We start from the raw sequence: 14245 nt of genomic DNA on the forward strand, positions 1-14245 counted from the left end.
CCCCAGGAAAAAAGATTGATGGCGTAGTCGACACTGAACAGTTGATCGTCCTGCAATGGCAATATTAATTGATATCGGGATGTTGAATGCCTGAGGCATACAGGATTCTCCGCGCGGAAATCGAGCATCATCGCTTTTTCGTCCTGCAACTGTCGTCTCCCACCTCCCTTGCTCGAGCATATCTCAATCCGGTGCGAATTAAACCTCCGGGGCTCCATGAAGAGTATCACAGGGTAGAAAACCCAGCTCCCCCTTGAGCTTCTCCATTCCACCCACCACCAACAACCTCCCTCCGCCTCCGAGGGGCTTGCCTGGCGCAGCAAGCAAATAAAGCTCCAGCAGCAATGGCCCCTCCACGGCGCAATCTGCTTGCAAAGGAGCGCTTTGCCTTTGCATTTGGAGGTTCCAAGACCCAGAGCTACCATGACCCTGCATCACGAGGGCCTGGTTCCCACACGTGCGTTTTGCTCCCATCGGGGATGAAGTACCCATCTGAACGAAGTTCTGATTGAATGCGCTCGATAGTATTCGGACTCTCGCGTGGAATCCTACAGGACAGTTAATAGCCACGGGCTCTGCGGACCGGACTCTACGAATATGGAACCCCGAGCGGGCTGCGGTGCGATACTCGACGGAATTGCGCGGGCACACGGCGGGCATCGAGAAGGTGGTGTTCAACCCTGTTCGCGACTCTGAGCTGGCTAGCTGTTCCACCGACGGAACTGTGCGCGTGTGGGATGTGCGCTCGAAGGCCTGCGTCAGTCGGCTGGACGTGGGAGGAGAAGCATTCACACTATCTTGGTCTGCAGACGGCAGAGAACTGGTGGTGGGAAGAAAGGTGCGCGCGCGTCGTTTGAGACTTGAAGGAGATTGAACCGACTGACGTTTTATCTACAATAGGATGATACCTTGATCCCCATTTCTGTCCGATCTCCATCCAGCCCGAATATCACCACAGATGGAGCCACAAATGGCACATCGTCGCAATCAGCAAATACCCGCAACACCCCGGCAGCGTCATACACCATCCTGGAATCCCATCCGCAGTCCGTCCAAACCAATGCCACCACCTTCTCTCACCATATTCCCTCCACCTCTGCCCCGGATCTCTACCTCTTCGCGACGACGGGTGAAGGCAGCGTGAAGATCATGTCCTATCCGTCCTTTGACGTCCTGCACACTCTCCATGCACACACCTCAGCGTGCCTGTCTCTCGCGCTGGCCCCGACAGGCCGCTACCTCGCCATCGGCGGTAGCGACGCCCTGATATCCCTCTGGGACACAACCGACTGGATCTGTAAGCGCACCGTCTCGAGCAACAACGGCGGGGCCGTCCGCGGCGTCAGCTGGAGCTTTGACGGCCGCTTCATCTGTGGCGCCTGCGATGAGGCCGGCTGCGGCGGCTCCGGTCTCGAGATCTTCCACGCGGAAAGCGGCGAGAGCGTCTACACCGTCCCCACCACTGGCGGGAGCAATGCCGGCATCCCCGCCGTCGCGTGGCATCCCTCGCGGTACTGGCTCGCCTATTCAACCACTGCCGATGGCCCGGGGAGTGCAGGCGCCGGGGGGTTGAAGATTGTAGGCCCGGCGGGGGGGTCTCTCTGACATATACCTAAATGCATGGACCTGTAACCCTGAGTAGTACAGATGATTCCGAGGAATAGCCAGATACAAGTATGACACATATCTCACTCTATTGTATTCGTATATAATATATATCCCCGAGAATAAGCCCCCCTTCCACCCCTCCGAGCATTAAACGCCATATCAAGTCAAAGATACAAATAAGAAACAAGGGTATTTCATGAGTGGAGACAACCCAGCCCTGCGCTGAAGACCTAAATATAAAAAAAAAGAAAATATAATCTTTTGTTCAGATGGAAACAGAATGTCCAAATGAAATCGAAATTGATATCATAGCAGATATAATTCAATTGAAGGGTCACCCCTGCCAGGTTTCCGGATTCTCAAAAATCTGCTGCCATTGTGTCTCGTTGAGAGAGGTTGTCGGGTCCGCGACCATTTCAGGCTGGGAGGGACTGAAAGCCCAGCCTGATGAGGATACGGTGAAGGAGAAACCGGCCTCTGTAGCATCTAGGGAGAGGTTTGAATTGCTGGTGTTGTTTGGGTCACTGTTACTAAAATAATCGTTCGTAAGAGATGGGAAAGACATGCCGCCCTCCGCGAACGACGCTTTTGTGGCATCAGGGCCGATGTTCATGCTGTTGCCGAGTTGTGGTTCGGGCCGTAACTGAGAGTTCGAGAGCGATGATTTATTGTCTAATCTCGGATTCGAGAAGGAGCTGTTCGAGTTCGAGATCAGAGTAGAGGGGGTGCCGTGATCCGAGGGCGGATTGTTGGTGTCGGGTGAGAAGTCCATATCAGCCGTTGTCCCTGGTATCCGTGACTCGGCTCTGAGACTTGCGGACCGGGAAGGTTGAGACGCATTCTGGAAGTCGCTGCTATCGGGGGAAGGGTGCGTTCTCTGTCGATTTGGAAGGGAGGCTGTAGAATTCGATGACGACAGATGGCTCGTAGACTGCGGTTCTTCTCGATGCAGTGGTGCCACTGAAGGCTCGCAGGCCTGTGTCTGGCGAATGTCCATTAGAGGTGTACATTCAACGTTGTCGTGATTGAGAGCCTATATATACACCGAGAATTCCGGCTGTGAATTCTTGCTCGCGCCAAGTAGGGTAGAAAAAAAGAATTGGGTCTTACATATTTTTGTGTTGAGACATCGCCACGGTTTCCAATTTTGATCGGCATCTCGTGCTGCTGAAGGACGGTCCCTTCGATGTCTACATCCAGCTGTGCCAGGAAGGACTCTGTTAAGGGATTTCGGGTCTTGAGCGTTTCGAGGGCAGCGACAAGGAACTGCAGCGACGATCGGACCGCGGAATCATCAGGGCGAGACTTCAAGTACTGGATGAAAACCCGGGCAGCGACATATATGCAAAACGACATGAATGGGTTCATCTTCAGACAGTCAGGTTTGAATTTTTCTATCTATCAAAAAAGGGGTTGAGCACGTACCGTAGTCAAATCCGTATGGCAGATCATCTTCATGATGCTGGAGACCTGGTCCGCAGCGACAATACATCTCCTCTTGCTCTCCATGATGATTTGGTTCGGCATCTTGTTCTTCTCGGCCTTGAAGATTGCGGCTTGATGAAGACATATCGCCGCAGTGTGAATGCACATATTGCAGAAGATGACGTTAGGGTCTGATATGCCGGCAGGCAAACGAAGATGACTCGGCAAAGACAACGCAACACCAAGAATCAGATTGTCGTAGGTTCGATGTCGTTTCCAAAATTCCCCATTCAGGTCATGATCGTTGTCCTGGGGGTCCGGACGGTGGAGGTGGGTGAGATTCCGACCGAACATGCTGGACATGAGTACGACATTCGCAAAGGGAGACAACGTTGCAATGCCGTCACCTTTCAGCAGGGCCGGAAGGCGGGAGGTTTGCTCGGCTCTACCCTTTAAGAATGCGTCTTCAGGTGCAGGAAGATTGGTCATGATGTCTCGCTCATCGATCATCATGGGCCAGCCAGTGCCAATGCTGGCATACCGATCGACGCAGAAGGCCATCCAGAATATTCTCCGCCGTTCCTCTCTCTCAAGCCAGTCTCGCGGGGGGCCAGTGGTCTGTTTGACATCGAGACCGGCGCCGTCTAGGCGATTCAAGCCCAACATCAAGGCGAGCCGGGACGCTTTCCCGGAGTTGAGCCATGCTCGGGGGAAAAACATCATCCTAAATTCGTAGGTTGCGATCAGGATCCACGCTTGGCAATGGCCTACGCTGACCGTCTGCTCTCCGAGACCCTTCATTTCGTCCCTTTCGGCGTACTTTCGAGCCCGCTCGTAGAATTGCTGATGGAGGAAGGAGTATTTATCGGACATGGAAGCCGCATGACTCCACATAATATAACGTAAACAGACAGGGGGGCGCATCTCTGGAGAAAGATTCATCGACGCCAGATATCGCGGCCGATGTATAATAGGCATGGAAGGATAGACCTTTTCGAAGAAAATGTCCTGCCTGTTTTCCATTGTTGCTGTTAGAAGAAACCTTGCAGGAGTTTTCGATCCACGATCACAGGATAGAAAAAGAGGGTTCGTACAACTCATCTATAACGTCCTGGGCCGGTAAAGGCTCCTCCAGACCCAAGCTGATCATTTCCCAACTGTGAGGTTCTCCCCCAAAGCCCGCGCCTGGCAGAAACGGCTCAAACGGTTGAGGCTCTCCGAGGATCTCAGCAAGCTGGGCCATTGTATCCTCCGCTGCAGCCTCTGGAATCGGTGGTATATTTGCAAAATTTGAGGGGGCATCATTCGACATCGGAAGGTCAAAGGCACTCTTATTATTCTGAGGCTGAGCCGGTGGTGGTGGCGGTCGACCTGCCTCCGGGTCTTGATTTTTCAAAAGAGTTTCCACCTGAGCTTGAATTGGCGCAAACAAGTTAGTGAATCTTTTCAAATTCAAGTTCAAGTCGCCCCGAGCATCATCATCCATGCTGGTCATACCTAAACGGGCCTCCAGTTGCTTCACATACCCCCGCTTGGGGCCACTCTTCTTGCGGACTTCATCGTACGAGCAATCATGACCTAATCGGGAACAGGTGCCACAGCTTGGCTTTTTTCCATCGCATCTCAGCTTCCTTCGCCGGCAGACGACGCATGCGATGCGTTTCGGGCGGGGGACGTAGCTGCTGTCATCGGGGTCGGCCGCATAGGCGGGGGTATTGGACGATGCTGTCGAGAAGCCTTGTAGACTCATCTCGGAGGGCATCGAAATCGGCAGACTGAATGGACCGGGTTTTGTCAATAAACCCGATGGATCCATAAATTCAAGTCTTGAATATTTTAATGTTCACGCGACAAACAGTAAATATCTCAATGTTAATCCTTCTGATGCGTACGTAGGTACCGGGGACGTCTAAAGCCAGTCACTCCCAGTCAAAGGACATGGCCAAGTAGTTAGACATTGGATCGACTATTCTGTAGCAGGAGACCATCCGTGACGAAGGGGTCTCAGATCGCTTGTTTGGCAAAGCATGTGTGAGAGAACTGGAAGAGAGTTGGGGCTGAGTTCGCCATTCTTACAAATTAATCCTTCGTTGCCTATCTCCGGCCAAACGCGGACGTTCTGGCAACACCAGAAGGCCACGAAGTTCTAATAGTTATATACAATATAGACCATAAGCATATGTCCTTTTATATTTCATTGGGATGAACCGATTAGCGATCCAGTCTTGCTATCGAGTATCGGTAGATTCAGGGCATATATCGACCTTGCGGTCGGCAATAGCAACACGTCATTGACAGGGATAGGTTCTGCGTAGGCTTCTTGAGTTCCAGTGTATATTTGCATGATTAGAAAGCGCTCTTTTATTGTCTATACACTGTTTTAAAGCAATAGGATAAGAGGACAATTCCATTGACTCTCAGTCTTTTTATTCAAGACCAAGAGAGGGAGGGAAGCATGGGGCTAAATATACAGGGTCTCAGATAAAGACTATGAAAGGAAGAAAAGACGCGCCCATTATTCAGTAATTGAAGTATAGTACAAGAAAGGTGGACCGACAGTCCTCTGCACAGTCTAAACCGGTATATGAGAGGGAGTTGACAAGGTAGAGAGGCCACCGAAAGCATATTTTTCCAGCGGTTGGCATATCGTGGTATGTGTTACAGGAATCTTCCATGTTGATGGGAAGATTATACCGTCGCAAATCAAACGCCCAACTTGCTTATTTCTTGCCTCTGCGACGCTTGCCGTGGTTTCGGGGTCTGGGAACAACAACCGCGTTGTTGACCTTCCACTTGGGGCGGGTCTTGTAACCGGATTTGGCCTGTAGATTGCACGATTAGTTTGAAACCGATACAAATGATGTATCTAATGAGAGAAAAGTAGACATACCGGCAGACCCCAAGGACTTTTCGGGTCGACATTACCCTTGGACTTTCCTCTACCACCGCCGTGAGGGTGGTCCATCGCGTTCATAGCAAGACCACGGACGGTAGGACGGATATTGAGCCAGCGTGACCGTCCGGCCTTGCCGAGCTGTGTGTACTGATAGTTGGGATTGCTGGCAATACCCACCGTTGCGCAGCAGTCTTTGTGAATCAGTCGAACCTCCCCACTTTGCAGGCGGATCGTGACATGCTGAGCAGCACGCTCGAGCTTCTGCTTTTCGGTCTGTGTCAGAGGCTTCTCCTCCTCTGCAGGCTCTGTTTCATTCAGACCCTGGTCTGCAGTGCTCTTGCTGTCGGTTTGTTGGATCTCGGTTCCCTTAGAAATGACGGTTGCGAAAGTACCGGCGCTGCGGCACAGCTGACCACCTTGGCCCGGGTGAAGTCCAACATTGAAGATTAATGTTCCCACAGGGACCATGTGCAACGGGAGACAGTTGCCTCTCCAGGCGGTTCTGGCCGCGAGCACACCGGGGTCGACAGTACCACCCATGCTTATCCAAAGCTCCTCGGGAATACCCGACATATAACTCTCCACCACATCGCCAGCCCTCATACCATCGGCGGCGAGGATATAGGCCAGCTTTTTGGTCTCCTTGCTACGCACAAGCGCAATATGAGCACTGCGGCCAGGGTCCCGTTCGATTCTCTCGACAACGTGAGGCCCCGGCGCAGCTCGAAAGAAATCCACCATACGTATCCGGCGTTTGTGGCCACCACCATGGTGCCTAACAGTGACTCGACCGGTGTTGTTACGTCCACCCTTGGCGTGACCCTTCTTGGGGAAAGTCAACTTGTGTTCTGGACGACCCTTCCAGAGGTGGTCGTTGACCGGCCGCCGCAGGTGTCGAACACCAGGAGTACGCGGCTTGTACGTCCGCACTAGCGTGCCGGAGTCATTGCGAGCCGGGGGTGAAGCAAAGGCAGAACCGGGGTCGAAGCTGGAGGACTCGGCGGCCAGGGGCTGTTCGGGTTCATGAACGGCAGTAGCGTATGATCGAGTCGAGAGCGACGACAGACATCGGAAAGGAAGCTGGATAGCCCTCAGGGCCAGCCGCGGCTGCAACATCGTAGGTAGATTCAACGCGGACAGGTGGACCACGACGGCAACAGCGAAGCAATTCAACCCACGGGGGCTGCAGATACCGGTCGAGATCTTTTTCACCGCAGCGGGAGTGAAAGTCCCGGGACACGACAAAGCCACACAACCAATGGGTGTCGGATCAATCCGTGTAACTGTCCAGTGAAAAGCCGAAACGATTTCGGTACCGCAATGGAAATAGCAACCCCGTACCCAATCGCTGGAGGTCGAGGCACGCCTTTCAAGTTTCAAGCAGGCCGGAGCACGATTTCTGATTCTTCCCGCAGCTTCGGAATACGGGTGTGGCTGGTGCATGTCAATCACGTGACTATATTGTCACTGCCACACCCGGCTCTGTGGCGCATGATGCACGTCACGAGGAGCCTCGCGCCAAGGCTCCGTTGCCGGGACAACGAAACGCTTTTTCCTGTTGCTGGCCGCGCCTCGTCGCCCTCACGTAACCAACTCGCAGCTCGTAACTCGCGACACCCTCACTTGGTATTGCCGTACGCAAGGAAAAACCTACGAAAACCCACTCCGCGCTCTCCACCACCGCGAATTATCTCGTCTGTGACGGTACGATTACTTTCTTCTGTGTGCTTGCTGATTTTACCTCTTTCTACTGCTGCTCCGCTGCTTTCTTTTCTTCCCTTCCCTGCCTTCCCTTCCTCCCCTTCTTTCCCCCGGTGTGGTGCCGCGTCTCAGCATACCTCTCGTCTGCACTTTTGGCTTCCCATTTTGTGCTCTCTTGCTCCATCGCGTGTCGCTGTCATAGACTCCCTTTTTTTCTCTTTTCTTTAATTTCCGTACATATCACTGAGCGACTTTTCTTGAAAGGTTGCTACCATTCGCACATACGTCCGTATTTAATCCGCGCGACTCGTCGGGTCAGCCTCTGTTGTGGGGCATCAACCAGCTTGGCCATTTTTCACGCTAAGGAGTAGGGCCAAACATCACCAGTGTCCTGTCAACTCTGACCTCCCCCATCTACTACTACTACCCACTGTCTTCGTCAACAGCTGTTGCTAGTGACGAGTGTGAGCGACTGACTGTCTTGGAACTGAAAGTTGATCATCCCGTTTTCTGTTGGACTCTTCACGCCTCATTACGCGCTCCTACCCGTCTAGATTCTGCTGATTCTTGACGCGCCGTCGACACTACGTGAGGTGTTTCCTGTCGGCTTCTATAAACAAAGGCAACTTACTGCTGTTATATGTGTTTGACAACATATTAACAACCGATTCAACCATCCTTTATTCTTTTCTTGTCGTTCATCCAAAAGTCCTTGCATCGAAGGGTATCTTTTGGGATTGGCGACATTTTTACGCGTGGTACGTGCACCTGTCTCTACCTTGAGGAAGAATGCTCAGATATTCTTCATCTACCGGGGTAACTTCTAACGGAATGTGCAACAGTGCTACCTAGCATTAGCTGGTTGATTATAATACCTGTTCTTCCGAAAAAGAAAACAAAACTTGTTTAGCACGCGGTTGCTTTTTGTTCCGTCATGCCTCCGGTAAGCTTCAATTGATTCCCCCAGACGCGTCCACTTTCGTTTTCCAGCCAACGAAGGATTTACTTGAACTGCCCTTCGATATCCCTTAATGTTCCTCTCGTTGACGTTCATTCAGGCTCGCAGCCTCCGCACCAGGGGTGCCATGAATGAGAACGACGAGAACGGCCCGTCGACGCGACTGACCCGTGCGAAGGCCGCGGCTTTGTCAGGAGGTGACGCTGCTGTGTCAAATGCTGCTGCCAAGAAGCCTCTGCAGACCAAGAAGGCTGCTGTCAACACAACGACCAACGGCCCCGCTAAACGTCGCGCTGCCCTGGGAGATGTCAGCAACGTGACCAAAAACGACAATGGAGACGCCAAGGACGGGAAGAAGCCTCTGGCAACTAAGACCGCCCTCAACTCCAAAACCGCAAGCCAACCTGGTGGCGTCCAGAAGCTCAGCCGCACTAACTCATCACGGACCGCTTCGGGGGTCAAGGACACGGTTTCGAAGAAAGCGACTGCTGAGGTGAAGCGCCCGGGAAGTGGCAATGGGAGTGCACAGAAAATCAAGCGGACAGCCAGCACAAAATCGATCAAGGAGGAAACCGAGGAACGGCCGCGGAAGAAGGTCGAGGTTGAAAAGGCCGCTCCCGTCAAGGCGCCCACCATCCAAGAAGAGCCTGTTTTTGAGACGGACAAGGCCGCGAGGCTCGAAGATGTGCCGGATGATCTCGACACAGAGGACCTCGACGACCCGCTGATGGCTGCCGAATACGTCGTGGAGATATTCGACTACTTGAGAGACCTCGAATTGGAGACGATGCCAAACCCGGATTATATCGATCACCAACCGGACCTGGAGTGGAAGATGCGTGGGATCCTTGTCGACTGGCTCATTGAAGTTCACACCCGTTTCCGTCTGCTGCCAGAGACCCTATTCCTGGCCGTCAACATCATCGACCGCTTCCTGTCAGCCGAAGTTGTGGCGCTTGACCGCCTGCAACTTGTTGGTGTTACGGCCATGTTCATTGCCTCCAAGTACGAAGAAGTTCTCTCTCCCCACGTCGCCAACTTCAGCCATGTCGCCGACGAGACCTTCTCGGACAAGGAAATCCTGGATGCCGAACGTCACGTTCTCGCCACCCTTGACTATAACATGAGCTTCCCCAACCCCATGAACTTCTTGCGCAGAATCTCCAAGGCAGACAACTACGATATCCAAACCCGGACCCTGGGCAAGTACCTCATGGAAATCAGTCTTCTGGACCACCGCTTCATGTCCTATCCTCAAAGCCACATCAGTGCTGCTGCGATGTACCTTGCCCGCCTCATCTTGGAGCGTGGACCTTGGGTAAGCTTATTCGCGCAACACATGTCTCCCTTTTTTTTTTTTTTTTTTGACAAGACTGACCGAATGCTTCCAGGATGCGACTCTCGCACACTATGCTGGGTATACTGAGGAGGAGATCGATCCTGTCTTCAGATTGATGATTGACTATCTTCACCGCCCGGTCTGCCACGAGGCATTCTTCAAGAAATATGCCAGCAAGAAATTCCTCAAGGGTAAGATCAGCGTATCCATCTCTCTTTGGCCTGGCCAACTTGCTCACCTGAAAATAGCCTCGATCCTCACTCGCCAATGGGCCAAGAAATATCACCACCTGTATATCGAGAGTGCCCTCACGGAACCATACAACTATCTCAAAGACGACGAATAGTAACGGACAGTTTCGTAAACCTCAGGCTAGCTCGGGCTGCATGAGTAGGACTTCCGGGTATTTCTTTTCGTTGTGACGACATCAGGCACCCTTTGCATATGTTACGATGGCATTTTCGAAATTTTCTCTGTGTGTGTTTTGCGGGTTTGCATCGCTGTTTAATTCAGAAGGTGTCTGGCGCTTCTTCGTTTCCATTACTCTGCTTCTCTTCTACCTTTCTTAGGGGCCCTTTTTTTTATTCTTTCTGATACCTCTACATTCTCCTCCTGACCACTCTTACCCCCTTCCCCAGTGCTTATCGAAGGCGTCGGAAACTTTCTGGGTCGGAATTTTCTTCTTGGCAGTCGTTGATCTTCACTTCACTTCCCCTTCTTCCTCTTTTTTTTTTGGTTTAAAACACCGTTTTGCTGGCGTTGACTGGGCGTCGATATGTGGTCACACTTCATATCTCGGCGACATGCATCATGGCGTCCTGACGACGGTGAAGGCGCTTTTAATTTCGTGAGCTGGCGGTGTTTCGGGATCGTATGTAGATGGCCACTTTCGGTGTCATAGTCGCGTGGACCAGACGAAGGGACTTACGGCGGATGGTTCTCTTTGAGTTAAGTAGGCAAGGTTCGGTTTCAGCGACGATAGCGATGGTGACTTGATAATTGTGTCTTTGGCAAATAATCTATGCTTTAAGGACGAGCCATTTGTTCATGTAGATTGATCTGCCTCATCCTCTATGATTCTCTCTCTACTTGAAGCATGAAATGTAACTGAGGTAACTATAGAAAGACTACTGTAGTTACTGGGATCAGAGCGGTGGGCAACTTCATTCTGGAATATCGATCTCAACGATATCTACCGTCTATTTTCTGATTGCAATCCAAGCAAAGGTATTTCCTTTGGTTGTATGTACGAGATGTAGAACTTGTAGGACTTTCCATCTTGGTCCGTTTCAATTTTCTTTTTAGTACCTACTTCCCCCTCATATTGACACATATTACTATAAGACATGATTAATCTAGAGAAATCATAGTTTTTACAGGGGGTAGTGGCAATCAATTTGGTTGCTTGATATTGGTTGTACTCCTCAGCCGAGGTTCAATCGGTCTGACATCTTCCATCATTCTCAAGCTGTCTTTCTACCCAATTTCCCTACTAACCCTCCATCCTCTACACCGTACTGGCTCTTATAATAACAATAATGAATAAACTGACAAATCCACCTGCATGTCCCTTCTGCAATATCGCCGCCCACTTTCCTGCATCACGCAAGGATGGACCAGAATCTTCTTCTGCTTCATCTTCATCATCATTCTCCTCTACCAGTCCCGCCCACATTATCCTCTCGACACAACACCTTTTGGCCTTCCTAGATATCATGCCCTTGACCCGTGGTCACGTCCTGATCACGACACGTCACCATTTCGAGAAATTAAGTGATATAGATATCGAAGTCAGCAAGGAGGTGAGCAGCCTAGCAAACACCCCCCCCATCTGTAGTTTCACGCAATATAGCGGTAGTTCGAGTTCAGAGTTTAGGTTAAGATCTAGATTGGAAAATGGTTACCCATCGTTTCGAGAGCGGTGATGATCACTCTCTTTGGAGAGGACGAGGAGCAGCATCATTGGAATGTGGTGCAGAATAATGGTAAGCGAAAAAGCATCTCCCTAATGCGGAGTACTAGATCCCTCTATTCAATAGATCTGCTGCAATGCAATGCAATCTTTTATTTCATTTGTATTTGATGAGGGGTTCTTTTATACTCCATGCAGCTGCCCTATACAGGTTATTTGTTTGTTGTTTGTTGTTTTGTTGTTTGATCTATAACTAAGTCAATGATGTAGGCTACAGAGCAGCGCAGCAAGTACCTCATCTCCACTTCCATGTCATCCCCCGGCCACCTCTCAACTCCGATCAGAGACTCATGCCGAGTTTCGTTATGTTTGGGCGCGGGCAGAGAGACGAGTTAGACGATGAGGAGGGTAAGACGTTAGCTGCCGCGATTCGGGAGCAGATGGTTCGAGAAGTTGAAGGTATTGACTTGGAGGATCCTAGGAAGTTGAAATTATGATCTTGGGGAGAATAATGGAGATTGACATGATGGTTCTTCTAAATTTTTCATGTATCAAGGCTACCCTAGTTTTCACCTCCTTTATTCCTCGTGAAGTACTAAATACATTGCAACGTTAACTAATTAGTTATATATCAAGGGGGGAAGGAAAGTTGGCAAACTAACCATTCTTCTAAATGCATTCAAGTCATCTGCGTTGACGCCCTCGTCGTCAACCTTCTGCCGTCGAACCGTCATGTCTGAGACGAAACCCTCTGGGAGTCTTTTATATGTGATCAGACGGCGGGACCCTGAAAGCGAAAGTCAGCTCTGCTCTGCATGCAATTCGGCTAGTCTAGGATGTTGATAAAACATACAATTGCCGAACGACTGTACGCTCACGCTGATCACTTCAAGATTCGGATGTTTTGGGATGGCCAGCTCGCCGTCTTCGTCACTGGCAGTGGGCATCCACATGGATAACCGCCCGTCCGTGACGAGACTGCGCGCGGCAAAGTTGAGGATATCGTTCAGCATTGCTTCAAAGCCGTAGGGTTTCCGTGGTGCGACGAACCCCGGCAGTCTAGAAAAGAAAAGAATCAGCGTTGGATTTCCCTTTTTACTCGCTAATGTCCGGTTATTACATACTGGTGTGCTGGGACACCGTCGACGAACCGTGGCTCTCGAGGCCGTCCGTCACGCGTTCCTAGGACTCGCAGTCCCTCGCGCACGCCGTAGGGCGGATCGCAAATGATCCCGTCCAGGATGGGACGGTTCAGCAGCGGCGTATGCGTCAAATCAGAGGTAAACGTGTCCATGAACTTGCTCTTCAAACCATACTGCTCGAAGTTGAGCATCACCCCTGTGGGCTTTCCTGGAGCTGGATCTCGACCTCGAAAACTGCGGCCATCGATATCGGAGCCGAGCGTCAGGGCGCCAAAGTGAGCAGCCGCAACGCAGAAACTTCCCGTGCCAACGAAGGGGTCGAAGAAGACCTTTCCTGGCGCGGCTAGGGCCATGTTCGCCGTGACCAGGCTCAGCTCCGCGTCCATGGACGTCGTGCTGATGTATCGCCGCTTCTTGAGGTCGTACTTGCTGATCGCGTGGCGACCGCTCAGCGCCACCCACCGACCAAAGTAGATCTTCTTGGGCTCTTGGCCCTCGTCTACAGGAATGGGACTCGGCTCCGTAGTGGTGGTGGTTGTCGCTGTTGGGGCCTTTGCCTCGACGTCCGAGACATACTCCTCCAGCACGGCGAATTCTTCATCAACATCCTTCATCCGGATAGGACCCTCAAAGCCAAGAAACGAAAACGACTGAATGATATCTGTCTTGGCGGCCTGGGAGCGTTTCCCCGCAAAGCAGTCCACGGCGAACCGAAACGAAACATCCCGATACTCAGCCCATCGCGCCTGTGTCCGCCGGCGGACGTCGGCGTACACTTCCTCATAGTTGGCCCCTTGGCCCCAGAGCTCGTAGATGTCCTTGGCCAGTATACACCGCGAGATCAGAGCCCGAGCTGCCGCCTCATCTGGGAGCCTCACCAGGCAGTATGGCGACTGGCCCCGGTTAGTTAAGTACTACTAGTAGTACTTTAAAATTAAATGCGGGGGAGGGGGAAGGACTCATCTCCTACATACATATTGACTGTAGTGAATGATCTCGAGATCAACGCCTGTAACCGTGGCCAAGGCCTCGAGCTCTGGCCGTCGAAACGTCTCGTGCACCTGTGCGAAGCGGATGAGGTATTCCATTTTTTTTTTTTCTTTCGGTGGTGCCCACCCCCTCAATCAATCCACCAGCGCAAAAATCGATACGGAGGAGTAGACAGATTACCAAGTAGTCCTTTTGAAAAACTCCACCAAGGGTCAACTTATTCGAATTATTCAGTGGCTAGAGAGAGACGTGAATTGGAAAGGTTAATGGGTTG

General features: G+C 51.5%; 6 protein-coding genes across 6 annotated transcripts; 3 read left to right on the forward strand and 3 right to left on the reverse strand.

Annotated features, from left to right (window-relative positions):
* Positions 1-344: 344 nt before the first annotated feature.
* On the forward strand, positions 345-1605 carry ASPZODRAFT_140279 (hypothetical protein; the record flags this gene model as incomplete). Its single annotated transcript, XM_022724649.1, has 3 exons — positions 345-457; positions 526-838; positions 901-1605. 3 exons carry the CDS (start codon positions 345-347, stop codon positions 1603-1605), a joined length of 1131 nt encoding a protein of 376 aa, XP_022583885.1.
* Positions 1606-2935: 1330 nt separating this feature from the next.
* Positions 2936-5074, reverse strand: ASPZODRAFT_23617 (hypothetical protein). Its single transcript, XM_022727940.1, has 3 exons — positions 4531-5074; positions 4128-4446; positions 2936-4045 (listed from the first exon to the last, which is right to left on the reverse strand). The coding sequence occupies exons 1-3, from the start codon at positions 4847-4849 to the stop codon at positions 3010-3012; spliced, it is 1674 nt and encodes a 557-aa protein (XP_022583886.1). The 5' UTR covers positions 4850-5074; the 3' UTR covers positions 2936-3009.
* A 198-nt stretch (positions 5075-5272) lies between these two features.
* Positions 5273-7315, reverse strand: ASPZODRAFT_129824 (hypothetical protein). Its single transcript, XM_022722361.1, has 2 exons — positions 5924-7315; positions 5273-5855 (listed from the first exon to the last, which is right to left on the reverse strand). The coding sequence occupies exons 1-2, from the start codon at positions 7043-7045 to the stop codon at positions 5754-5756; spliced, it is 1224 nt and encodes a 407-aa protein (XP_022583887.1). The 5' UTR covers positions 7046-7315; the 3' UTR covers positions 5273-5753.
* A 1249-nt stretch (positions 7316-8564) lies between these two features.
* ASPZODRAFT_14096 (hypothetical protein) lies at positions 8565-10273 on the forward strand (the record flags this gene model as incomplete). The annotated part of the gene is made up of 4 exons (XM_022724706.1): positions 8565-8573; positions 8689-9906; positions 9980-10118; positions 10176-10273. 4 exons carry the CDS (start codon positions 8565-8567, stop codon positions 10271-10273), a joined length of 1464 nt encoding a protein of 487 aa, XP_022583888.1.
* A 1057-nt stretch (positions 10274-11330) lies between these two features.
* Positions 11331-12312, forward strand: ASPZODRAFT_112237 (hypothetical protein; the record flags this gene model as incomplete). The annotated part of the gene is made up of 3 exons (XM_022721035.1): positions 11331-11729; positions 11816-11912; positions 12110-12312. Coding segments are annotated over exons 1-3 (564 nt in total), but the record flags the coding sequence as incomplete, so codon positions are not given.
* An 89-nt stretch (positions 12313-12401) lies between these two features.
* Positions 12402-14084, reverse strand: ASPZODRAFT_23620 (hypothetical protein; the record flags this gene model as incomplete). Its single annotated transcript, XM_022727942.1, has 5 exons — positions 13956-14084; positions 12964-13874; positions 12693-12898; positions 12502-12626; positions 12402-12434 (listed from the first exon to the last, which is right to left on the reverse strand). Exons 1-5 carry the CDS (start codon positions 14067-14069, stop codon positions 12402-12404), a joined length of 1389 nt encoding a protein of 462 aa, XP_022583890.1. The 5' UTR covers positions 14070-14084.
* Positions 14085-14245: the final 161 nt, after the last annotated feature.

This window comes from Penicilliopsis zonata (genome assembly GCF_001890105.1).
Source record: "Penicilliopsis zonata CBS 506.65 unplaced genomic scaffold ASPZOscaffold_3, whole genome shotgun sequence".
In the NCBI taxonomy this organism is placed as follows: Eukaryota; Fungi; Ascomycota; class Eurotiomycetes; order Eurotiales; family Aspergillaceae; genus Penicilliopsis; species Penicilliopsis zonata.